The 23881-nt window shown below is 15.4% G+C and overlaps 7 protein-coding genes across 7 annotated transcripts, besides 48 other annotated features; 4 read left to right on the top strand and 3 right to left on the bottom strand. All coding sequences in view use genetic code 6, as the record gives it.

The window, feature by feature from the left end:
- Window positions 1-1334: 1334 nt before the first annotated feature.
- Window positions 1335-1394: a microsatellite.
- Window positions 1347-1394: a microsatellite.
- Window positions 1354-1388: a microsatellite.
- Window positions 1395-1602: 208 nt separating the features above from the next.
- Window positions 1603-1638: a microsatellite.
- A 13-nt stretch (window positions 1639-1651) lies between these two features.
- IMG5_177980 (hypothetical protein) lies at window positions 1652-3771 on the bottom strand (the record flags this gene model as incomplete). Its single annotated transcript, XM_004027634.1, has 4 exons — window positions 1652-2326; window positions 2920-2937; window positions 3020-3037; window positions 3724-3771. 4 exons carry the CDS (start codon window positions 3769-3771, stop codon window positions 1652-1654), a joined length of 759 nt encoding a protein of 252 aa, XP_004027683.1.
- Window positions 2679-2729: a microsatellite.
- A 111-nt stretch (window positions 3772-3882) lies between the features above and the next one.
- Window positions 3883-3930: a microsatellite.
- Window positions 3885-3926: a microsatellite.
- Window positions 3891-3928: a microsatellite.
- A 405-nt stretch (window positions 3931-4335) lies between the features above and the next one.
- Window positions 4336-4388: a microsatellite.
- A 115-nt stretch (window positions 4389-4503) lies between these two features.
- Window positions 4504-4580: a microsatellite.
- A 218-nt stretch (window positions 4581-4798) lies between these two features.
- IMG5_177970 (phosphatidylinositol 4-kinase, putative) lies at window positions 4799-7957 on the top strand (the record flags this gene model as incomplete). Its single annotated transcript, XM_004027633.1, has 7 exons — window positions 4799-5472; window positions 5752-5980; window positions 6036-6118; window positions 6202-7166; window positions 7209-7507; window positions 7588-7800; window positions 7856-7957. 7 exons carry the CDS (start codon window positions 4799-4801, stop codon window positions 7955-7957), a joined length of 2565 nt encoding a protein of 854 aa, XP_004027682.1.
- Window positions 4862-4898: a microsatellite.
- Window positions 5409-5446: a microsatellite.
- Window positions 7958-9683: 1726 nt separating the features above from the next.
- Window positions 9684-9729: a microsatellite.
- A 1244-nt stretch (window positions 9730-10973) lies between these two features.
- Window positions 10974-11029: a microsatellite.
- A 248-nt stretch (window positions 11030-11277) lies between these two features.
- Window positions 11278-11336: a microsatellite.
- On the top strand, window positions 11301-12655 carry IMG5_177960 (secretory granule protein t4-b, putative). Its single transcript, XM_004027632.1, has 3 exons — window positions 11301-11425; window positions 11469-12376; window positions 12438-12655. The coding sequence occupies exons 1-3, from the start codon at window positions 11339-11341 to the stop codon at window positions 12523-12525; spliced, it is 1083 nt and encodes a 360-aa protein (XP_004027681.1). The 5' UTR covers window positions 11301-11338; the 3' UTR covers window positions 12526-12655.
- Window positions 12559-12596: a microsatellite.
- A 112-nt stretch (window positions 12656-12767) lies between the features above and the next one.
- Window positions 12768-12832: a microsatellite.
- Window positions 12833-12869: a microsatellite.
- A 266-nt stretch (window positions 12870-13135) lies between these two features.
- Window positions 13136-13258: a microsatellite.
- Window positions 13259-13340: 82 nt separating this feature from the next.
- IMG5_177950 (protein kinase domain protein) lies at window positions 13341-17485 on the top strand (the record flags this gene model as incomplete). Its single annotated transcript, XM_004027631.1, has 12 exons — window positions 13341-13391; window positions 13563-13650; window positions 13801-13811; window positions 14155-14184; window positions 14409-14473; window positions 14517-14585; window positions 14634-14761; window positions 14814-15091; window positions 15130-15252; window positions 15324-15455; window positions 15545-15656; window positions 17460-17485. The coding sequence occupies 12 exons, from the start codon at window positions 13341-13343 to the stop codon at window positions 17483-17485; spliced, it is 1113 nt and encodes a 370-aa protein (XP_004027680.1).
- Window positions 13516-13558: a microsatellite.
- Window positions 13850-13962: a microsatellite.
- Window positions 13854-13958: a microsatellite.
- Window positions 13859-13926: a microsatellite.
- Window positions 13875-13962: a microsatellite.
- Window positions 14251-14297: a microsatellite.
- Window positions 14251-14310: a microsatellite.
- Window positions 14252-14294: a microsatellite.
- Window positions 15674-15761: a microsatellite.
- Window positions 15683-15737: a microsatellite.
- Window positions 15683-15761: a microsatellite.
- Window positions 15828-15887: a microsatellite.
- Window positions 15850-15887: a microsatellite.
- Window positions 16089-16147: a microsatellite.
- Window positions 16093-16150: a microsatellite.
- Window positions 16161-16218: a microsatellite.
- Window positions 16779-16836: a microsatellite.
- A 24-nt stretch (window positions 17486-17509) lies between the features above and the next one.
- Window positions 17510-17564: a microsatellite.
- A 200-nt stretch (window positions 17565-17764) lies between these two features.
- On the bottom strand, window positions 17765-18608 carry IMG5_177940 (hypothetical protein; the record flags this gene model as incomplete). The annotated part of the gene is made up of 4 exons (XM_004027630.1): window positions 17765-17775; window positions 17886-17969; window positions 18145-18255; window positions 18605-18608. The coding sequence occupies 4 exons, from the start codon at window positions 18606-18608 to the stop codon at window positions 17765-17767; spliced, it is 210 nt and encodes a 69-aa protein (XP_004027679.1).
- Window positions 17805-17866: a microsatellite.
- Window positions 18460-18494: a microsatellite.
- A 109-nt stretch (window positions 18609-18717) lies between the features above and the next one.
- Window positions 18718-18744: a microsatellite.
- A 341-nt stretch (window positions 18745-19085) lies between these two features.
- Window positions 19086-19517: a microsatellite.
- Window positions 19518-20100: 583 nt separating this feature from the next.
- On the top strand, window positions 20101-20834 carry IMG5_177930 (hypothetical protein; the record flags this gene model as incomplete). The annotated part of the gene is made up of 3 exons (XM_004027629.1): window positions 20101-20144; window positions 20266-20534; window positions 20581-20834. The coding sequence occupies 3 exons, from the start codon at window positions 20101-20103 to the stop codon at window positions 20832-20834; spliced, it is 567 nt and encodes a 188-aa protein (XP_004027678.1).
- Window positions 20153-20186: a microsatellite.
- Window positions 20194-20258: a microsatellite.
- Window positions 20207-20253: a microsatellite.
- Window positions 20835-20901: 67 nt separating the features above from the next.
- Window positions 20902-20938: a microsatellite.
- A 349-nt stretch (window positions 20939-21287) lies between these two features.
- Window positions 21288-21341: a microsatellite.
- A 573-nt stretch (window positions 21342-21914) lies between these two features.
- Window positions 21915-22561, bottom strand: IMG5_177920 (hypothetical protein; the record flags this gene model as incomplete). The annotated part of the gene is made up of 2 exons (XM_004027628.1): window positions 21915-21931; window positions 22159-22561. The coding sequence occupies 2 exons, from the start codon at window positions 22559-22561 to the stop codon at window positions 21915-21917; spliced, it is 420 nt and encodes a 139-aa protein (XP_004027677.1).
- A 276-nt stretch (window positions 22562-22837) lies between these two features.
- Window positions 22838-22906: a microsatellite.
- Window positions 22892-22949: a microsatellite.
- Between the last annotated feature and the right edge of the window lie 932 nt (window positions 22950-23881).

The raw sequence follows: 23881 nt of genomic DNA, 5'->3' as shown, positions 1-23881 counted from the left end.
TTTAATTATTTACATATGTTTTTTTTTAAATATTTTTATTTTTTATAGTATCAATTAAAAATTAATTTTGTATAAAAATAATAATCTATGTTAAATATAATTTCACAAAAAATTAAAAAATCATAATTCATTATTCATAATTTCTTTGTATTTACTTTTATCTAAAACAAATTAATTTTAAAAAAAATCTTTTTAAATTCCTTTACTAAAAATAAAATTATAATCTAAGCTATATTTCACACATTAGTATATAAATTATTTTCATGAAATATTATATTTAGTGTTAATTTTAAATAAAGGATTTATATAACTCACATAATTGTATTTTCTTTAATATTTTTAGTAAATTCATCAATTGATTATTATTTTAAAAAGCTAAAAAATATCAATTATATATTCCAAAATTAAACTAACAAGTTTATTTACCATTTAAATATATTCTAAAAGCTTTTCTTAATTTTTTTTATTAATAATTTCTTCTAACTAAATTATTCGTCTAAAATTAATCTAAATTATAAAATTTAAGTTTAATTATTTAAAAAAACCTTATATTAGTCCATTTTTACGCCATTTATTTAATTTTTACTAGCTAAAATCCTTCTACAATATTTTTTAAAGATAAATTTAAATTAATTTTCTTTGTATATAATATATATTCAGTATAATTTATTTTTTATTGTACATTTTTATATTAATAAACAATTTTTAAGGTAAAAAAATTAAATCCAAAAAATATTCACTATAAATTTCCTTAAAAAAAGATTTCATTCAAAAAAACTTAAAAATTTTTAGATTAAAGAATTTTTATTATAATAATATTTCAAATAAACAAAGATTTCGATTCTTAATTTATGTAATTTAACTATTAATAAATTAATTAAAAAAAATATATCATTATATTGATTAGAATTATTTTTAATGTTTTAATTGTTTTTCTATTGAATATAAAGGGAGAAACGATATATTCAAAAAAAAAAAAATGTAGAATTTTAAATAAATTTCTATATTAAATTTTATTTGCTTAAATTATAAAATAAAAATATTCATATGTAGCTTGAATCAATTATAAATGAATATGGATGTGCCTTTAATTAAAAAAAGGTAGAGTTTTTATTTTAGATTATATATTTTATTGTATGTTATTTAAATAGCAAAAATTAAATACACTTTGATATTAAGATAATTAAAAATATAAAAAATAATTGAAAAGAATAAAATTATTAATTATTCTTAAGATTTGCAAAATTTTTTTATTAAAATATATTAAAAATTCTTAATTAATAATAAAAATAAATTTAGAAAATCCAGAAAAATAATAAATATTTCTTAATACAAAATATTAAAATTATATAAATAAATATATAAATATATAAATATATAAATATATATATAAAAAATAAAAAAAAAAATTAATATTATTATTTAATAAAAGAAAGAATGAATGAAAGAAAATAATATATTTTTTAATTAATGAAATCATTTATAAATGTATTTTTAATATTATTTTTTATTATTTTAAAAATAACTAAAATTTATTAAAAATAAATGCTGAAAAAATCAAATGTATTAATTTATAAATATTTTACATTAATAAATATATATAAAAATATAAAAATAAAAAAAAATTAAAAAAAAAAATATCAATGAGATGTCAATTTATTTCATTATAATTTCTTTGATTATTAAGAATTCTATTATATGTTTATTTAAAGCTTTTCGCTTAAATAACGGGTCTCACGTCTTCAACATTTTTAACAGTAACAAAAACTTTAAGCCCTCTTAAATATTTTATTAAAGTAGTAATCTCTAAATCATTTCCGAATATGTTTCCAATCTAAATTGGATCATATTTCGATAAAATAATATCATTAGGGGTATAGGAATCAGTTAAATTCGGATAATTACTAATCATAATAATATTATTATTCGTATATTAATCCTAAAATTTTTCCTATAATTATTTAAAATCTCTATGTATTTATAAAGGTTCAACCGAAGTCTAACGTAAAACACCTTCATATGTTTCTCTTTTACATGCAATTACAAATTAAAGATTCCTATAATATCTTCCGAAGTAACTTTTAGCAAAATGACCTGTATAATCTTTGTCTAAAGAACTCCATACTCCTATATCAAAAAGCTATGCATTTTCAACAAATAAAAAATCTAAAAGTTCTGGACGACCATTACGATAATATATGTCGTATCCTTCTATATGTTCGTTTGATTTTACATTTTCTAAATTTTTTTCTAGATTCAAGTTAAGAAGCTTTGTTTTTTTATGCGCGTATAATATTGTTTTATTTATATCAAATGCTATTAAGACCTTTTTTATATTTCTTGTTGCCATTTTTTTTTATTTTTTTTTTGAATTAAATATAAAATATTTTTAAAGTATTAATTATATTTTTTTTTTATTTTTTTAGCTAAAAAATTTTAGAGTTTTCCAAAAAAAAATATTATATACCAAGGTTAAATTTAATTATTTAATTAATTTATTAATAAGCTTATTCATTTTTTATAAAATATTTTTTTTAGTTATAATTTAATCAATAATATTATTTGTAAGATTGTAAATTCTTTCATAACAAAACAGTAAATTTATTAAAACAAACTAATTTAATAAAATTATTATATAAATTTTATAAATAATGTATATTTAATTATTTTATTTATTTTAAATATTTTTATCAAAATAAAAATTATTTATAAAATAAAGATTTTATAAATATTTAAAGATATTTCTTTTTTAATATAATTTAATCAAATATTGAATATATTTTTATATTATACATAATTATAATCTTAATATAAAAATATAGTATATATAAAATTAATAATAATTAAATATTTATTAAATTATATATAAACATTTATTAATTTATTCTTATTAAAAAGATAACTTATAATAAAAATTACTAGTTTATATGAGTAAAACTTAAAAAATATAAATTATTTAATTTATAATTAAATTAATAACAATTTTTATATATATATATATAAAGTAAAATATATATACTGATCTTATTTTTTTATCCTAATTATTTATAATTTATAATAATAAAATAAAAAAAAATTATATAATTTTTATATATTTTTTTATTTTTTTCAAATTTAGTTATAAACGCTAGACAATAACAAATTATTAACTAAACAGTTTTTCTTAATTGATTTTTACAGAAATTTAAAATAAACACAAATTAAAATAAAGAACCCTATATTTCCAGCACAAAGTGCAAACCCATATTTTAAATAAAGAACATTATTGATCTAATCAATAATCTAAATAACGAAAACTATAAAAACCCAATAAAAAAAACCCGTTAAATTTAAAAAAGAGCATATCCTTATAAAAGTTTTAAATTTAAAAATTTTATTAACATTTTCAATTTTTTTATTAAACCAAAAATAAAACTAAAGCTTCTAATATAAAAATAAAGTTTATATAATTAAAGCCAGCACAAATATTCCAAAAGAATATATTCCTCCTATCTATATGTTATTCGAGTCAATTAATTTATTCACTCTTATATTGCTAATATTTATATTATAATTTAACAATAATCCATACTGTATATTATCTTAATTTGAATTATCAAAGTACCATGGAGTGTAAACAATAGTAAATAATTAGGTTAATATTTAGCATATATGGAAAAATATTATCAATATCATATGGTTTCTAAGAATTTTATTTTTCATAGTTTATGTCATTGAAATTACTGCTGACAAATCCATATCACTTGTAAAAGACTCAACATTAAGTTTCATTTTTATATATTTTATCAATATATTTTCTTTCTTTTTTATATTTTTTTAAAAAAAAATTAGTTAATTTATGTTTTAATATATTAATAATAAATATTTTTTATTATTTATTATTAAAAAATAAATAATAATATAAAAATGATATAATAATAAAAATATAAAAATTAACACAATTTTTTAATATTTCATATATTAAATGTAAAGACTGTTATATCATTAAAATTATTTTTTATGCTAGAGTTAATAAGATATATCTAAAAAAATATAACTCAATCAGTTTTCACTTATAAATTTTTATACTAATCTTTTATAATTTCATTTTTCTTTTATGTTAAAATTAATTTTATGTTTTAATTTATTTTTAAGTTTATATTTTTATAGTAATAAGAAAATAAACTATTTGTATCTTTATATTGCTATCTATTAAAATAAATTTATATAATTTTTTTATTTTTTTTAAGAATTAAATTATTATAATTTTTAATTAAATACTGTATTTAATTTATAATTTCAAAGATTAATATTAAAGTGTTATCTTATTAAAATGAAAATAGTTAAAGATTTTAAATTTATTTTTATATTACATATATATATTAATTTTAAATATTTATTTTAATTTTTTTAAAGAACGACTATATACAAATAAGAAGGTAAGAAAATTGATTATAATCTTTATTCTTATATTATTTTTTTAAAAAATTTTAAAATAAAAAAAAAAAACATAATTACTAAAAGTTATATATATTATTTAATTTATATTTTTTATAAATTAATATTAATATTTATTAAATTTATTATTTATTTAGTATTTTATAACCATAATATTTAATTTTTTTTATAAATTTATAAATAGCTAAGAATAAAATTTTATTTTTTTATAATTTTTATTTCTAAAATTTAATAATAAATAAAAAATTATTAAAAACTTTAAAAAATACATAAAAATTTATATTTAGATTTTATTATTTTAAGTATTAATTAATTGATTATAATTAATATTTTAAATAATGATAATACTATAAAATATTCTATGGTTTTTGTTATTTAAAATAAATAACAATTAAAATAAAAATAAAAATAAAAAACTAATTATTTATATTTTTAATAAAATTATATTTTTTATAAAATTAAAGAAAAAAAATCTAAAAAATAATAATTAAATGTATAATTTAGAAATGAATTAAAAGAATGTAATTTTATAGATAATGAATATATATTTAAAATAGATGGACCATTTGGTGAACATATAAAATATCTTGACACACCTAATAAAAATATAAAATAAAAATAGAAAAGCTTAATAAGTATGTTTTAATCTGGATTCTTTACAACAGATATGTTAATAGAATATTTATATACTCAAATAAAAGATTAAGAAATACATCAATATCTAGTAAATAAATTATATACAATTAAACTTTTTGATTTGGAATTTTATATAGCCGAAATAGTGTAAAAAAAATATATATATATAAAAAGAAAATTTAAAGAAATAAAAAAAAGTTATTTAGCAATATGTAAATCATCTGAATTATTAGAAAAGTTTTTAGTTGATTGTTCATAAATGAGTTTATCTTTATACTTAAAAGTATAGATGAATAAATAGAATTTATATTAAAAAATAAAATTATATAAATATATATTTATATATATATTTATGTATTTTATATATATTTATTTAAAGATAACTTGGATTTTATAATCGTATAAATTATGCTGTAAGTTATATATGATAAACTAGCATAGATAAAAAATTGAAAAATTTGAAATTGTAAAATATATTTTTATATGAATATATTAATTTTAAAATTTAGTTAATAGAAACATAAATGGTTAATAATGCTGCAAATTAAATTAAATTAAATATTTGTTAAAATAATTCTGAAGAAGAAACATTTAGTATTATTTTTATATAGTTTTTTTTAAATTCTTTTTATAAAATTAAAAAGGAATTTTGGAAATTTTCTAAGATAAAGAGCATAGATCTTAATATAATACTATATTGAATTTATTTATTAATAATTTAATAAAAATATCACTATATTTAAAAAGATTTCCTGAAACTGAAAGAAAATAAATATTAAAAGAGCATATTGAAAAAATAAATAATTATCTTCACCAAAACAGATGTAAATATAAAGGAATATCATATTTTTAGGGAATAGTTATTCCTTTTTCAAAAAATAAAGACTAATACTATAATTCAAATACCGTTTATATAATACTACTATTTATTTATTCATATTTTTTTAAAAATAATAATAAAGCTTATAAGAGTATTAGATGAGTCGTTTACAGTTTTTAATACAAAAAAAAGAGCTCCATATAAAATAGTAATAGAAACAGTAGAGTAAAAAATAATAAGTATAATACTAAAAGTTTAATCTATTTTTTTAAATAAAATTAAAAAAATAAATAAATAAATAATTAAAGTATGTAAGAAATAAAAGAAAATATTGATTTTTTCATTTAATTGATAAAAAATTAGTAAAAAAACTCCTAAAGTTTATAATTTGAATAGGAATTTCAAAATTTAAATTTAGTAAAGGAAGAAGTTGAAAAAGACTAAGATAAATATAAAGGATTTGCCAAATGGGCCGAAATAATATAAAAAGAAGAAATAAACAAGCAATAAAAATTTGATATTACGAAATTTTTTTAATAAAAAAAAAATAACAATATTGAATAATTCACAATAGATAAATTACATAAAATGGTAAAGTAGCAATAAGAAGGAAAAGATGCAAATTATAATCCAAATAAATTCTAAAAAACATTTAAAAATTAATAGATTAATTAATTTTCTTTATAAGAATATAAAAAGCAGGAAAACATGTAAAAATATTAGAGAAATTTGAGCGTTTTTAATAAATGTTTTAAATAAAAAAATGAAATTATTGAAAAAAGGCATTCTTTCTGTTTTAATTAAACTAAAGAAAAATAATAAAAAAATACAAAAAAATATAGAAAAAATCCAGAAGATTTAAAGATTTATGATGTAATTGAATTTTTCGATTTTCTCAAGTCTAATTATTAAGATAAAATTTTACAAATTACAAATATTTATAATTATTTACATTATGATATTATAGTCTAAAATTTTTATTAATAAAATCCCCAAAAAAATATCCTAGAAATACAGTTCCCTAGAAAGTTCGGACCCTGGGAGGATATATGGGATGATAAATATAAAGAATTAAAATAAAAATCGCCCTTTAAATTCATGAAAAGCTATAAATTGAGACCTTTAATAGTAAAAGGTGGTGATGATTTAAGATAAGAACTAATCGCAATGTAATTAATAAGTAAATTTAAATAAATTTTTGATGAAGCTAGAATTCCTTTATATTTAAGACCTTATGAAATAATTGTTGTTTCTGAAAGTTCAGGATTTATAGGTAATATATATTTTTATATTTTTTGTATTTTTAATAAATTAGAATTTTTACCAAATACTTTAAGCATTGATGCTATAAAAAAAAATGTGCCAAATTTTAAAAATTTATATGAGTTTTTTTTAAAAACTTTTAAAGAAAACTTTGAAGAAGCTTAAAAAAAATTCATCGAAAGTTTAGCTGGATATTCCATTATTTGTTATCTATTATAAATTAAAGATAGACATAATGGAAACATACTAATTGATAATTAAGGCCATATTATTCATATTGATTTTGGTTTTATTTTGTCTACAAGCCCAGGAAATGTCAAATTTGAAACTGCTCATTTTAAATTAATTAATGTATATTTACATATATATATATATTACTTTTAATCAATAATTTTTTATATTTATTGACAACATAATATATATATACATAGGAATATGTATAATTAATGCATGGTAGAGATTCTGAATAATTTGGTTATTATAAAACTTTAATGGTCAGGGGATTTATGGAGTTAAAAAAACATACGAAATCATTTGTTAATATAATATAAATTATGATGGAATAATCTAATTTATAATGTTTTTCTGAATTTGATATAGTTTAATTTAAAGAAAGATTTGGTGAGAAATTTACTGATAAGGAAGTATTTATTTTTTATACCTATAATTTTTATCATATATATTATTTATTTTATTAAGTTTATCGAATATGTAGATAGATTAATTGATTTTAGTTGTAATAGATGGAGCACTAATTAATATGATAAATTTTAATTATTAACTAATGGTATATGTATTTGATATTATTATTTTTATTTTTAAAAAAAATATTATATATTTAATTTTAAAATTAAATTTTTTTTTGAATTTAAAAAATAAAAATAAATATATTTATATATATAAAAATCTTCTTTTGTTTTAAAATCATTTAATTAATTAAGAAGTTATACTTTTTATTTTTAATATAATTTTAAATCAACTTATTTGAAATTATATTATTGTTTAAGTTTTCAAATTGTATTTCTTCTCTTATTAGCTTATTATTGGTTTAATTATCAAATTATATTATTTAGTTTATTTCACTAATTTTTTTGTTAATTAAAGTTTTCTGAATATTAATAAAAATAATATAAAATGATTTATATACTTACTTATTGTGAGTTTTTTTTTTAAGATTTTAATTTAAAGCATTTACAAAATTTTTTAATAATTCTTTGTTCTAATATTTCGTTTATAATTTGTGTTTATTCAAAATAAAAATGTATGTACTTTTTTTTTGTTAATTTATTTACTCGTATTCTAAAGGATATAATTAACATTTTAATTATTTAATTTCTTATAATTAATCTATTAGTCTAAATATATTTATTTTCTTAAGTTTAATTTTATAAAAATAAAATTATTTTTTTCAAAGTGTTCTCATATATTAAATTAGACATATTTTATTTTAATTAAATAATTTAAAAAATGAAAACATTTGATAATTTATGTAAAAATTAATAGGATAATTTTTTTGATGAAAATAAATGAATTTTATATATATAATATATTATAAAAAATAGTTTATAATAAGATTTATTATAATATAATATAATATAAAATATAATAAAAATAATTATAATTCCTAATAATTTATAAAAATCTTTAAATCTTTTATTTTATATATTATATATTTATAAATCTAATAATATTTTATTTATATTTTTTATTTATTTTAAAAATAAATCTATAAAAAAAAAATGTTATACAAAAAAAAGTAATATGTAAAATATAAATAATTTTAAAAGTTAAAAAAATAAGTTTTTAATTAAATTAAAAAAAGTTAAGAAAAAATTATATTTTAATATAATTATATAAAATAAAAAAAATAAAAAATGGGTTGTTGTGAATCAAAAGATAGAAAAAATATAAATGAAAAAGAAACATGTGATTATCAAGACTCAAATAAAGGAAAAAAAGCAAATGAATTAATAAAAAGACCCGAATATTACAAATCCGAAAATCAATCGAGCAAAACAAGTTTTTATACACCTCCTCAAGAGCCAAGCGATTTAATGATACAAGACGATGATTCATTTTTATACGGAAATAAATATAATTCATAATTAAAGGTTTAAAAAAAAGTATTTGAATATGATACATAAAATAGAAAAACTTAAATAAAATAAAACTATGAAGAAATAACTGACTAATTAATAAGAGGGGGATCTATCCCTATATATTTAAAAAGATCATAAGCTTTAATTATTCCGAATTATTAATAAGGTTTTGATATAAAAATGCTATTAGAAGATACAAAATTTGCACTAGAAGATTTTTAAAAAAATTAAGAAAAAAAAACAATGAAGTTTTTACTAAATAATTCCAGTAATAAATAGAATAAAATATTGATGCTTTTTAATATAATTATAAAAATGTCAATGATAATATTAATTCAAAAGGTTTATATAGATGGGATGATATAAATATTTAGTATATAATTATATATATTAATAAAGAAAAATATATATAAATATATATATAATTATTAAAATTTTATTTTATTTTTTTTAACATTTTTTTTGTTTTGTTTAGAAATGAATTAAATTAATAATAATAAAATACATTCTATTAATTTAAATAATAATTTTAATAATAGATAAACGAAAACAAAGATACTTTTAATGACTATTATTTATATAGATTTTTAAAAGCCAAATAATTTAATATTATTGAATCTTCTGCCTTATTTTAAAATCATCTTTAATGGAGAAAATAAAATGATATTTAAAATATTTTTTAGTTTAAATTTGGTGAATTAGAAGAAGTTAAATAAGTTTACCCACATGGTTTTCATTTTACAAATATAGAAGTATATTTATTTATTTTATTTTTTAAAAAAATATATGTATAAAGGGAATGCCTATTTATATAGAAAGATTAGGTTAATTAAAATATGATGAACTTTTCAAAAAAACTAATTAAGAAAGACTTATGAAATATTATACATAACATTATGAAAGAATAATAAAATACATATTTTAGTTATGCTCAGCATAGAAAGGAAAAAGAATAAATAAAGTGATAATAATATTAGATTTGAAAAACTCATCTTTTAAAACTGATTAATTAGTTAATTTTTTAAAGTTAACAACTAATCTTACAAAAGAAAATTATCCAGAAATATTACATAGGTTTATATTGTTTTTTTTTTAAAAAAAATTCAATAATTAATAAATTTAGAATGTATATTATTAATAATGGATTTATGTTTAATTTAGTTTGGGGTATAATTAAAAACTTCTTAAGTTAATCTACTTAATAAAAAATACAAATTTTAGGAAATAAATATATGAATACTTTATTAGAAGAAGTAATTTTTTTATTTTATGATAATTTTTTTTTTCTTTTATTAGATACCTATAGAAAATTTACCTAAATTTATAGGAGGAAAATGTAATTGTAAAGAAGAAAATTGTATAAATTATAATTATGGACCTTAATAAATATGATTATAAATATTGAAATTTTTTATTTATGTATTTTCTAAATTAATTGTTATTCTAATAATTTTATAATGAATATAAAACAAAAAATTAGAATTTAAATATTTAGTAATTATTATTTATATAAATATTTTATTTTTGTAGATATTTTAAAGAATTGTAAAAAATAAAAATAAAAAATTACTTTATTAAAAATGTAATTAAATAAATAAACTTATAATAATATTTTTTTAAAGGTTTTAATGCGAAATAAATATATATATATATTAATTAATATAATTTTAATTTATTTTTAAATATATTATGAATAAATCTTATAATATTAAAAAATAAAATAATATTTATTAAATATATATTTAATTATTTATATGTTATAATATATATTTATAAAAAAAAATTATACATATATTTATATATTATTAGTTTTTATTATTAATTTATTGTATTATTTTTATTTCTATTATTATTTTATTAAAAACTAATTACGTTTTCATTTTAATAGTAGTAAAAAACCTATACAAATTTACGTTTTTGCAATTTAGTATTTTTTTACTTATATAAAAAATCTAAAACGTATTTATATTAAAAAAAAAGAAGAAAAATATTAAAAACAAAAAAATAATCAAATATAACTAAAAAATCAAAAAAAAATATTAAATAAAAGTAATAAAAATATTATAAAATTAAAATAAAAAAAATGAAATCAATATTTTTAATTGCATTATTTGCAACAGTTATCTTTGCAACTCTTTCTAATAAAGAAGTTCATCTCTAACTTTCTGAAGTAATTAATAATTATATATATAAATATATATTTATATACATAGATCTAAAAAGAAACATTCGGATAGACTATGTTAAATGCCATCTAAATGAATATGAACTCAAATAATTCTCCTGAATTAATTAGAGCTTTATTAGAATAAATCATACATTAATTAGCTGGAGATTAAGAATAAGCTGATAATAGAATCGAAGAAGTCAGAAGCAGTTACAGAGAAAATTTAGATTCATTATCCAACAGAATCACATAAACCACAAACACGATAACATCTCTTGAAAATTCCATCAAATTGAATAAAGTAAGCCTCGATGATGCCAAAACTTAATTAATTTAAGCTTAATCTGACTATGATAATACTGTAAACAGTATCGATGTTGGTACAAAAGAAAGAGCTGAAGCCAACTAAAAATGGAAAGAATCCGATGCTGAATTGACAGAAACATTAGCTTCAGTCGACGAAGCCACTAAATTAATTTAACACATGCTCAATGGTGTTTCTTTCGTATAAGTAAAATCTAGATTTGATAAAGTCTTCGATAAACTCAAAAATAACTAATCTAAATAAGCTTCTTTATTCAGACCTTTAGTTATGGCCCTCTCTTAAATCAGCAATAAATTAGATTACAACAATGTATAGAAAATTCTCAACTTATTAAACTCTTTAAGATAATCTTTAGCTGACGTCTAAAATAACAATAAAAATGTAGAAGAAAGATAATCTAAATAATGGGATGAAGACCTTGTACTTTTATTATAACATAAAAAAAGATACTATGAATAAATCTTAGAAAAAAATACCTTAATTGGAAATCTTGAGTCTTCTATTTCTAGAGAAACACTCTCACTTGCAAATAATAGATTGACTTTAGATACTTTAGAAAATGAACTTAAAGCAGTGAAACTTTAATATAATAATGATGAAGAACACTACACTAAATTCTCTACTGAAAGGTTTCTTATTTCTTATTATTTTTTTAATTTATTTTATATATTTTTATTTTTAATAACATAGAGAAAGAGAAACTGATATTCTTGAAAAATTAAATGATTATTTAGCTGTTAAATTTGGTGCTGTTTCAGAATTCCTTTAAATTTAATGAAATAATTGATAATTATGAAATATTGATACAGTGAATATATACTTTTTAGTATAATATATATTATTTAGTATTTTTTTTTTATATTTTTTTATTTTTGTACGAAAAAATATTAAAAAATAAATATTTCAATTATAATTTTAATAATATATATGATATTTCTAAAAAATGTATTATCTTTATTTTAAATGATTTAAACACTTTGTAAAAAAGCAAATAATTAACATTTAAAAAATATATAATATAAAAATAATTTTTTTTTTTAAAAAAAAAAAAAATATTTATATTCATTAAAAAAAAAAAAAAAATTATTATAAATAAAATTTAAATTATAATAAAAATTAAATGTGATTTTTAAAATATAAATATATATTAAATATAAATAATAAAAAAAAATTCGTAAAGTATTAACTGTTAATTTATGAATAAAAAATAAATATATTAAAAATTATTACTATTATATATAAAAATTCAAATAAAGAAATAAAGAAAAAAAAAATATAGTTATTTTAAATTAAATAAAAAAAAATTTGAAAAAAAAATGAATTAAAATAACGAAAAAATAAGGAATTATAAAAATTTAAGTCAAAACAGAAATAAAGAAAAATTAGCCAATAATTAAAATAATAGTATAAAATAATCATAATCATAATAATCATAATCATAATAATAATAATAATAATAATAATAATAATAATAATAATAATAATAAATTTAACAATAATAATAATAATAAATTTTAAAAATTCAATTCCAATTTCAAAAGTACTTAAAAAATAATTTAACTTGCTTAAGTATTTTTACACAAGCAACCATCAATGGTTTTAAAGAATAAAACATCCAATATCTCTAAATAATTACAGTAAAAAGTATAAAAAAATAAAAATTAAAATATATATATATTTAAAGACAAAATTATTTAAACCTAAATTTATAAAAATAAATATTTTAAACCATTTAATTTAAAGATAATAACAAAACAAATTATAAAATTTAAATTCTATATTTTCTATAATTTATATTTATTAAATTTATAAAAGGTAAATATAAATTAAGTATAAACCGCAAATGTTTCAAGAAATTTGTCTTATTAAAGTTTATTACCTTCTCCTAAAAATTATTAAGGCAGTAATTTTTAATATTTTTAAAAGAAGAGTAATAGTAGATGCTCTTAAGGAAATATATTAAATGAAAAGAATATAATAGGATCAGAATAAAATTTAATAATTAAAAAATAAAATAGTATATAATTATTTAATTAAAACTAATTATTAAAAGATAAATAGGAGGTATTTTAAAAAATTAATAATTCAATATAAGAAATGAAAAATTAATTATAAAAAAAATAAATAAATAATAATAATAATAAAAATAATAATAATAATAATAATAATAATAATAATATTAATATTAATAATAATTATATAAATAATAATAATAGTTAACCCATTTACAAAAATAATAATAATAATGCAAATTTTAATACATTAAATTTTTTAAATAATAATTCAAATATGAATTAGAGTTAAGAAAATACAAAAGATACAAACAATTATATAAGTATTAATTAAATTTATTAGTTATATAAATATATAAAAAGATAATATTAATAAAAATATGTTTAATTATTAGTATGTTATTGGTAAAGGAGGATTTGGAAAAGTAATAATAATATAAAATAAATATATGTTTATTTAAAATATTATATTTTTTTTTTATATAAAAAAAATATATATATAATAATTATATATATATATATATATATATATATATATTGATTAAATATATTTAAATTGCTAGTCATTTTATTATTTATATATATTTATATTTAACATACATTTTTTGGTTTACAGTTTTTTATATATTACAATAAACAATAATTACAGGTTTGGAGAGTAGAAAATAAGAAAACTAAATAAATTTATGCCATGAAAGAAATGCTTAAATCAAAGTTTTTTTATTTCTAAATTTAATATATTTTTAATAAAAAATAGAATCATAACAAAAAGAAGTGTTAACTCTGTTATGAATGAAAGAAATTTACTCTGTTACTTAAAACACCCGTAACTATAAATATTTATTTTATTAAAATAAATATATATATTTAATAGATTTTTAGTAAATATGAATTATGCATTTTAAGATAGAGAAAATCTTTATCTATTAATGGATTTAGTAAATGGAGGTGACTTAAGATTTCATTTAGTTAAACATAGGCGATTTAGTGAAAATTAAACAAGTGAATATAATCATTATTAATATTTTTATTAAACAAAAAATTAAAATATTAGAATTTTTTTTATGCTGTATTATATTAGCATTAGAATATTTACACAATAATAATGTTATTCATAGAGATGTAAAACCTGAAAATCTAGTTCTTGATATAGATGGATATATAAAGTTAACAGATTTGGGAGTTGCAAGAGTTTGTTGTGAAGATAATGCATAAAACACGTCTGGAACTCCAGGATATATGGCTCCTGAAGTTATGTGTAGACAAAATCATGGAATCGCAGTTGATTATTTTGCTTTAGGTGTTATTGCTTATGAATTTATGATTGGAAAGGTATTTATATGAATTTTTTTTAATAATAAAAAATATAGAGACCTTATTAAGGTAGAAATAGAAAAGAAATAAAAGATTAAATTTTATCAAAATAAGTATAAATAAAATAACATGAAATTCCTTACGGATATTCTAAAGAGGCTGCTGATTTTATTAATAAAGTATTTTTTTTAAAAATAATATAAAATTATAATAAATTTTTTTGTTTATAAATTGATATATAATTAAAAAGTGTATTTAAAGAAAACCAAACAATAGATTAGGTTTTAATGGACCATAGTAAGTAAAGAATCATCCATGGTTTAAAAACTTTAATTGGGAATAATTAATAAATAAAAAATTATAAGCACCTTTTATTCCAATAGTATTTATATAAATAAATATTAATATATGTTAAATATCTATTTATAATAAAAATTTTAAATTATATAATAATATATAATTTGTAATAAGCCTATAGAAGAAAATTATGAATATATATAGTAAATTTCTGAAGATGGAATTGATTCTAACGAAGAATTAATATAATAAAATTCTATACTTTTAAGAAAAAATAGTGTATAAAGTAAATAAAATAGTTCTTATAAAATCATATATATATAAATATATATATATATATATATATAATTATATATATATATATATAAAAATAATTTAAATATAAAATATAACTACATTTATATGAAAATAAAAATATGTAATCATATATTTATATAATTTTTTATATAATTAATGATAATTAATTTTATTTTTATATGTATTAATTATATTATTTTTTTATTATTAGATTTATTTTCTGGTTATAATTTTAATCTTTAAATTCATTCAAAATAAATTAATAGCAAATATCATTAATCTTTAAATACAAATTAAAATATTGATACATAATAATTATAGATTTAAAATAATAAAAAATTTTAAATAGAATAATCATGAAAAAAAAAATATATTTATACTAATATAAAACTAATACAAATTTTATTTTCCTAAAATTTTTTATGTATATAAATATATGTATTTATAAATATGTATATATATATATATATATAAATATATATAATTTTTTTAGTAATTAATTATTTAAATATTTTAATAAATTATTCAATATTTTTATTATTTTTATATTTAATATCTTAATAATATATATTTTTTTATTTCAATTTTTTTATTGAATTATTCATGAAATATTTTTTATATTTTATCTAGAAAAAATCCTAATCTAATTGGAATATTTGCACTTTTTATATTACTTACTTCCGTTTTAATTATTATTTTTTTCAAATCAAAAGTTTCAAATCCATATTAAATTAAATTTTTTACACATTAAGTCATTATTCCTTTACCATTATATTCCTCGTCAAGCCAATATCCAATTTCTCCTTAAAGTTTTCCTAAATCAATAATTTAATAAGAAACACATCCTATAACAATATTTGAATTTGAATCGAAAATTAAATAAGCTAATTTTGTTTTATCATCATGGCATTATTGTAAGAATTAAATAAATTATTAAGATTCATCTAATGAGTTTATATGGATTATTGAAGGCGTTTTTTTTATAAAAATTCTCTGTTTTTTAATATGGAATTCAGTAATAGTTATTTATGTTCAGTTTTTATTAATTCGATGTGTATTTTTTCGTTTATAATAAACTTTTCTTATAGTTTTATTTACATATAGTCCTTCAATTTTTTTTATAAATTAATATCCATTTATTTTTATATATTTATAACATTAATTTTTATTATGTTTTATATATATTGTCTTGTATTATTTTTAATTTTAATAATATTGATATATACTAATTAATAAATAAAATTTAAATATTTTTTTTATATATAAATTAAAATAAACTCAATAAAATTATTTAAATTTTTATTTAATATGTATATATATTTAAGTTTTATTTACTAAATAACAAATATTTTAATACATAATTTTATATATTTATTAACATTTTTATAATTATGGAAAAATTATTTTATATATAAATTTATATAAGGAAAATAAAATAACTATTCTATCTACAATTTTTATATAATTTCTAATTTCGAATATTTTTTAAATATTCTAATAGTAAAAAAGAATTTTATTATTAACTTATAAATTCAAACTAACTAATTGAAAAGCTCCATATAATCAACTTTATTATTTTTAGTCAATGTTTATTCTATTAATAATTCTTTATTTTTATTATTTTTAAAAATATTAAATCTTTATTTATTCATTTATTTATAATGATTAATATTTTTAATATTTAATCCTTATTTTAATACATTATCTTAATTTAAATTTTACATAAATTAACTTTAAGTATTCTTATAATTATTCATATTTTAATTATTATATTATTATTAATTTTAAGTAGATTAAGATTAATCAGAAAAATTTTGAAAATTATTAATCTATTATTTTTTATTTATTTTTTCTTTTGTTATGTTTTTTTTTATTCTTTATTATTTTTATTTTATTCAACACTTTCTTTATTATTTAATTTTCTTATATGACATAATATATAACTTACTGTTTATTAATCGTTATTTTTATATAGAATAACTGCATGCATTCTATAAACAAAATCATCTTATTATTATTATTTTTTTTAACATTTTTCGGCTGATGCAACAATATAAGTTACTAAAGGATTATTTTTAGGTAAATTAGTTGTAAAGTTCATTTTTTTCCTTTTAAATAATTTAATTAAATATTTTTTTATTTTATTTTTCAAAATTTAAAATATATATTAATTTTTAACATTCATAAATATAATTTTATATATATATTAAATTATTACCATCTATATTTTTTTTAATATTTATACGGGGAAAACCAAATTATGAACCTATACAATTTCCTTCTACATAATATATTTGTCCATCTATTATTTTTTATAAAAATTAATATATTTATGTAAAAAAAAAAAAATATATTTAAAAAATTATTTTTAAAATTAAATTAGAGTGTTTTTTTATTTTTATTTTTATTTTTTTTAAAAAAGCAAATAAAAAAAACATATATATAATTATATATATTAATATATATTTTTCTTTTACTCTAAGGTTCCATATAAATATTTTAAGGATGCGTTTTTTAAGAAAATGTCTCAAAATTATAAAGACTACAATATTTTTCTTTATTTAGGAGCATTTCAGCGTATTCATTACCTATTTTTATTCATATAATTTTATTTTAAAGTAAAATAAATATATATTTCAATTACCTTTTAACCATTTATTTTTAATATCAAATTCACGAAATTATAATTCTTTTATCATAATTATAAGGGTGAATTAGCTGCTTAAATTATTTAGTATAGTTTAAGTAAAAAAGTAAAAATATTAATTATATTCTTTTAGAGATAACTTAAATTTTATTTATTAGTTTTTTTTATTTTTAGTTTTTTATTAAAAAATAATATTAATTATAAATTAATGTTTCTATATTTATTTTGTTTTTATTTTTAATATTTATATATATGTTTTTATTTTTTTAACATATAATTATTAAAATTACCCATTAGTTTTTTTTTATTATACATTTAATGTATTCAAAGTATATATATATTTTTTTTAATTGTAAGTTTTAAAAAAATAAAAAGCTTTAATTTTCTATAACACAACGAAGAATTTTTATTTTAATTTTTTTATTTTAATGTAAAAGAAAATTAATAAAATAAAAAAATAAAACTATTATATAAAATCATATTACTAAAATTAAAATTATTCAATACTTTTTTAGTGTATATATTTTCTTTAAATAAATATTATTAAATATAATTAAAAATAAATATTTAATAATTATATATTTAAATTTTAAAATATTCTTAACTCAATAAATAAATTTTTCCATTTTTTAAATATGTATTTGATAATTTAACTTTTTTTCTATTATTTTTTAAAATAAAATAATTTTTTTTTTTCTCATATAATAATTTAAATTAATACAAAAAATTAAAAATAATAAAAAACAAATATTTTATTATTAACAAAAAAATTTAAAATAAACTTTATAAAATAATTAAAAATAAAATATTAAATTGAATTAATAATAATATTAAAAAAAAAAACGAAATTTGTTTATTAAATTTTTATTTAATTATAATTTCCATAATATTATATGGGAAATTAATGTTGCTCTAATTGCACTTAAACAAAACGAAAAGAAAATAATTAAACCATATTTTTAGAAGATTTCCAATATTAAACATACTTAAAATAAACTTTATAAAATAATTAAAAATAAAATATTAAATTGAATTAATAATAATATTAAAAAAAAAACGAAATTTGTTTATTAAATTTTTATTTAATTATAATTTCCATAATATTATATGGGAAATTAATGTTGCTCTAATTGCACTTAAACAAAACGAAAAGAAAATAATTAAACCATATTTTTAGAAGATTTCCAATTTAAACATACTTAAGATGCTAATATCTAATAAAGTATAGATAGTAGTGATTAATTAAATAAAAAAATAAATAATAATAAAACAGTGAATCTAATTTCCAAAAAGACTAACAAGAAGAAGTAGACGAATTTTCAGATTCAAAAAATAACTCAGAAATAGAAAAAAAATAAAACAATAAATAACTATAAAAACAAAACTAAGAAAATAATAATAGTATTAGTATTACACATTAACAAAACTAAAACCCAATAATTAAAAGCTAGACAATAAAATAAAAACAATAATAAATAAATTAAATAAGCGAACAAATTAAATAACTTTAATCAAATTTTATAAATGAAGAAATTAAAATATAAAATATAGACTATGATTAATACACTAGTTAAAATTTTTAAATTTTAACTACTTTAAATAATGATATTTATATTGGATAAATATAAAATAATTAATTATAAGGATTCGGAACTGTATTTTGTAATGATGGAAGTTTTTACTAAGGATTTTTTAAGGAAGGATAATACGAAGGATAAGGATTATTTATTGATGATAATTTTAATTATATAAAAGGAACATTTATAGATGGAAAACCTAATGGGAAATGTTATTATAAAAATAAAATGGAGATGTTTTTGAAGGAGATATGTAAATTTAAATAAAAATATATATAAAAATAAAATATTTATATATGTAAATATAAATAATTTTATATATATATATAAATATATATATATATATATTTATATATATATATTATTTTTAAAAGGAAATAAGGAGAAAAAAATGGATATGGTTGTTTTACTACTTAAAAAGGATTTTAATATAAAGGAGAATTTATTGACAATTAAATGAATGGACAAGGTATTTATATTGTTAATGATAATTATGTATATGAAGGAAGTTTTAAAAATGGATCTATCAATGGTTAAGGAAAATGTATTTGGTAAAACGGGAAACAATATTAAGGAGAATGGCTTAATAATAAAATGAATGGTTAGGGATAATTACTTTTTTTAAATGGAAAAAAATATATTGGTTTTTTTTTAAAAAAAAACAAAATTTAAATAAATAAAAATTAAAGGAAATTTTTATGAAGACTTATTTGATGGATATGGTGAGTTTTTTTGGGAAAATGAAAATATTTATAAAGGAAATTGGAAAAAAGGGTAAATGAATGGTGAAGGAATCTTAATTTAAAAAAATAATTAAACTATTTAAGGATTATGGATTGATGGATAGTATTAATGGAACGAAAACACAGAATATTCAAAATCGTCTTTAGAAGAATCAAAATAATCATAATAAGCAATATTAAATCATAAAGATAATATTTGAATATATAAAAAACATGAGATTTTATGTATATATTTATATATATATATAAATATGATTTTTTTTAAAAAAAAAAATTAATAATTACTAAAAAATATTATTAATTAAATGTTTATTTTTTATAATGATAATTTATTTAATATGCTTTAATTATTTATTATTTAAAAAAAAAAAATGAAAAAAATAGAGTTTATAATTTTCCTTTTTAATTTTTAAAAAATAAACATATAAAAAAATGTAATATTTAAAAAATGTTAATTCCCTTATTATTTAATATAATATTTTAATTATATAAAATACAAATTTAATATAAAAAAAAAAATTCTATATTATATATTTCATGATTTAATTATAATTAGACTATTAATAGACAATATATATAAAAAGTTCTTATAAAAATAAATATTAAAATATAAAAAATTTAATAAAAATTAAAAAAATATTACCTAATAAAATAAAAATAATAAAAAATACATAAAATAATAATAACAATTAAAAAATAATCAAAAACTCCAAAAAAATAAATTCCCATTAATATCATTTGAACTAACTACAAATCCTTTATCTCCTAAATATTATTTCAAACAAACTACGGCATTAGTATGCCCTAATAAATTACTTTTCAATTTTTTATCACTTTAAACATTTCCCAGTCCAAAATTTTTTTTCTCGAACATATTTGCGACATTCCCTACATTTCCCTTAACCAAATCAAGCCCTTTTTATTCATTTCCAGCTGCCACATTTTTAATATAGGAAAGACTTCCATCTTAATTAACTTAAATAAGTAGTATCTATCCATCAAAAGTACCACATACTATTTCTCTTTCATTTTTAAATACGATTTAGGAAACTGGTAATTCCTTCAATAAAAGTGCTTTTTAATTAATTACACATTCTCCGTTTTTTTCATCAATTTAAATACAATAAATAGCCGAACTATGTGTTGAAAAAACGCATTCAGTCCCTTTTTCCGAAAAGCAAATTGCATCAACCCACCCTTAAGTTTAATTAGCTGAAACAATGCATATTTCCTCTAACCAACTATCAAATTTGGTAAATTTACCGTCGAAATTATTATCCTCATTATTTTATTAATCCTAATATAATTTCTAAAACTACTAAACATCTTATTTTTTCTCCACAGCATTTTACAAAATATGCCTATAATTCTCCTTTAAATTACATGAGTATATATATAATTAATTATCCATACAACCCACCCCAATAGCCTTTCCAGATGGATGAAATTAAATAGCAGAAATCGAACTTTTTTAACCTTTAACAGGAACTGTGGACCACCAATTATTTAAATTATCAAAATAACCTATATATACTTTATGATCACCACTTCCTATTGCGAATTTCTTACCGTTTTTACTCCATGTGCATTTCAAAAAAGCTAAAGAATTCTAACAATCTACGGCTTCTTTTACCCAGTCTTGGTTGTTTTTTTTCCAGACGAAAACTGACTTGTCATGCGATACGCTTAATAGCTTATTTTGAATAGAAAAAGATAAATCGGAAATTGTCTGTTTATGCTCTTTTAGGGTTGTTTCGTATTACCAAGAGTTTATATTCTTGTATGTGGAAGGGGATAGGCGGTATATGTCAATTACATTGGATTTTTTTAAGGATACAGCACAGTATTGACCATCAGGGGAGTAAGCATGACATACTATGCCTTCTTCTTTGAATATTTAATCGGTAGCAGGAGATTATTATTGCATTTTACTATTATTTTTAAAATACTTTAGTTTTTACTTATTTATTTTTATATTTGTTATTTTATTTTTTCTTTACTATATTTTTAATAAAGGAATCTTAATTTTATTTTTATTATATATAAAGATATATATATATATATATATAAAAATTAATGAATTTTTTTTTATTGAATTAATAAAAATAAAAATAATGTAAAATCATTAAAATATAATAAAAAAATATTTATTAAAAATTAAAAGAATAAAATAAATTAAAAATAATATTAAATAATAATTAATATATATATTAACAAAAAACTAAATATAATTAAAAAAAAATAAGTAAATAAAAACATATATATAAATAAATATATTATATATATATATATATATATATATATATATATATATAATACAACAATAAAAATATTTCAAATAAAAAAATAAATAAATACCAAAACACATGAATAAAAATAAATATAACACATACTCTATGACAGAGTAAAAAAAATAAAAAGTCCTATATCCATAACCATAAAATACACCTCAAAAGTGAATAATTATTTTATATATAAAACAAACGTGTTGTCTGTTTGAATACTAATAAAAAAATTAAACATTATTTAATAGCAATATATTGATCCGGTTTAATGAATTTTTGTGACTCGATATCTGAAAAAGTAGTAGATTCAATAAATGCTTTTAAGAACACATAGTTAAAATTTATAAATGTAGAAAAATAATAAATTAAACTAGTATCTATCTCTAAGTAATTTGGATAATAAAATTTTTAGTTTAAAATTAAAAAAAAGATATAAATTAATATTTTTATATATTTTTACGCATTTTAAGAGAGAAAAAAAACGATAGATACTGAAATAAAATAACCTAGATCTTAATTATTAGGACATACTAGGGCTAATTAATCAGTTTAATTATTTTTGGAATAATTAAAAAATTATAACTGGTGTACAACTGATTATATGGTTTCTTTATGGGATTTAAATAATTCTTAAAGAAATTAATCTATGCATTATTGCTCATACAAGTGATTTTTTATTGAATTAGTATACAAACATATTCCTGTCCGGTTTTTTAGATTTAATTCAAGTATAACATAAATTTACAGGACATAAAAGATCGGTTAATAATTTCAAATTCATGCGTTAGAAGAAGCCAACTACTTTTGCGAAATGAAGTGATGATTAATATATAAAAATTTTCGATTTAATAAAGAATGAGGAGGTGGCTGTATTCCAAAATTAGACAAATATGAATGAGGTTTATTCAATTTTTTTATTTAAACAGGAATTTTCATTTAAGCAAGAACAAAGGACTCTCAAA

The sequence above is a fragment of the Ichthyophthirius multifiliis genome, assembly GCF_000220395.1.
Source record: "Ichthyophthirius multifiliis unplaced genomic scaffold scaff_1120509251299, whole genome shotgun sequence".
Classification (NCBI taxonomy): Eukaryota; Ciliophora; class Oligohymenophorea; order Hymenostomatida; genus Ichthyophthirius; species Ichthyophthirius multifiliis.
This window is presented reverse-complemented; position numbering and strand designations above follow the sequence as displayed.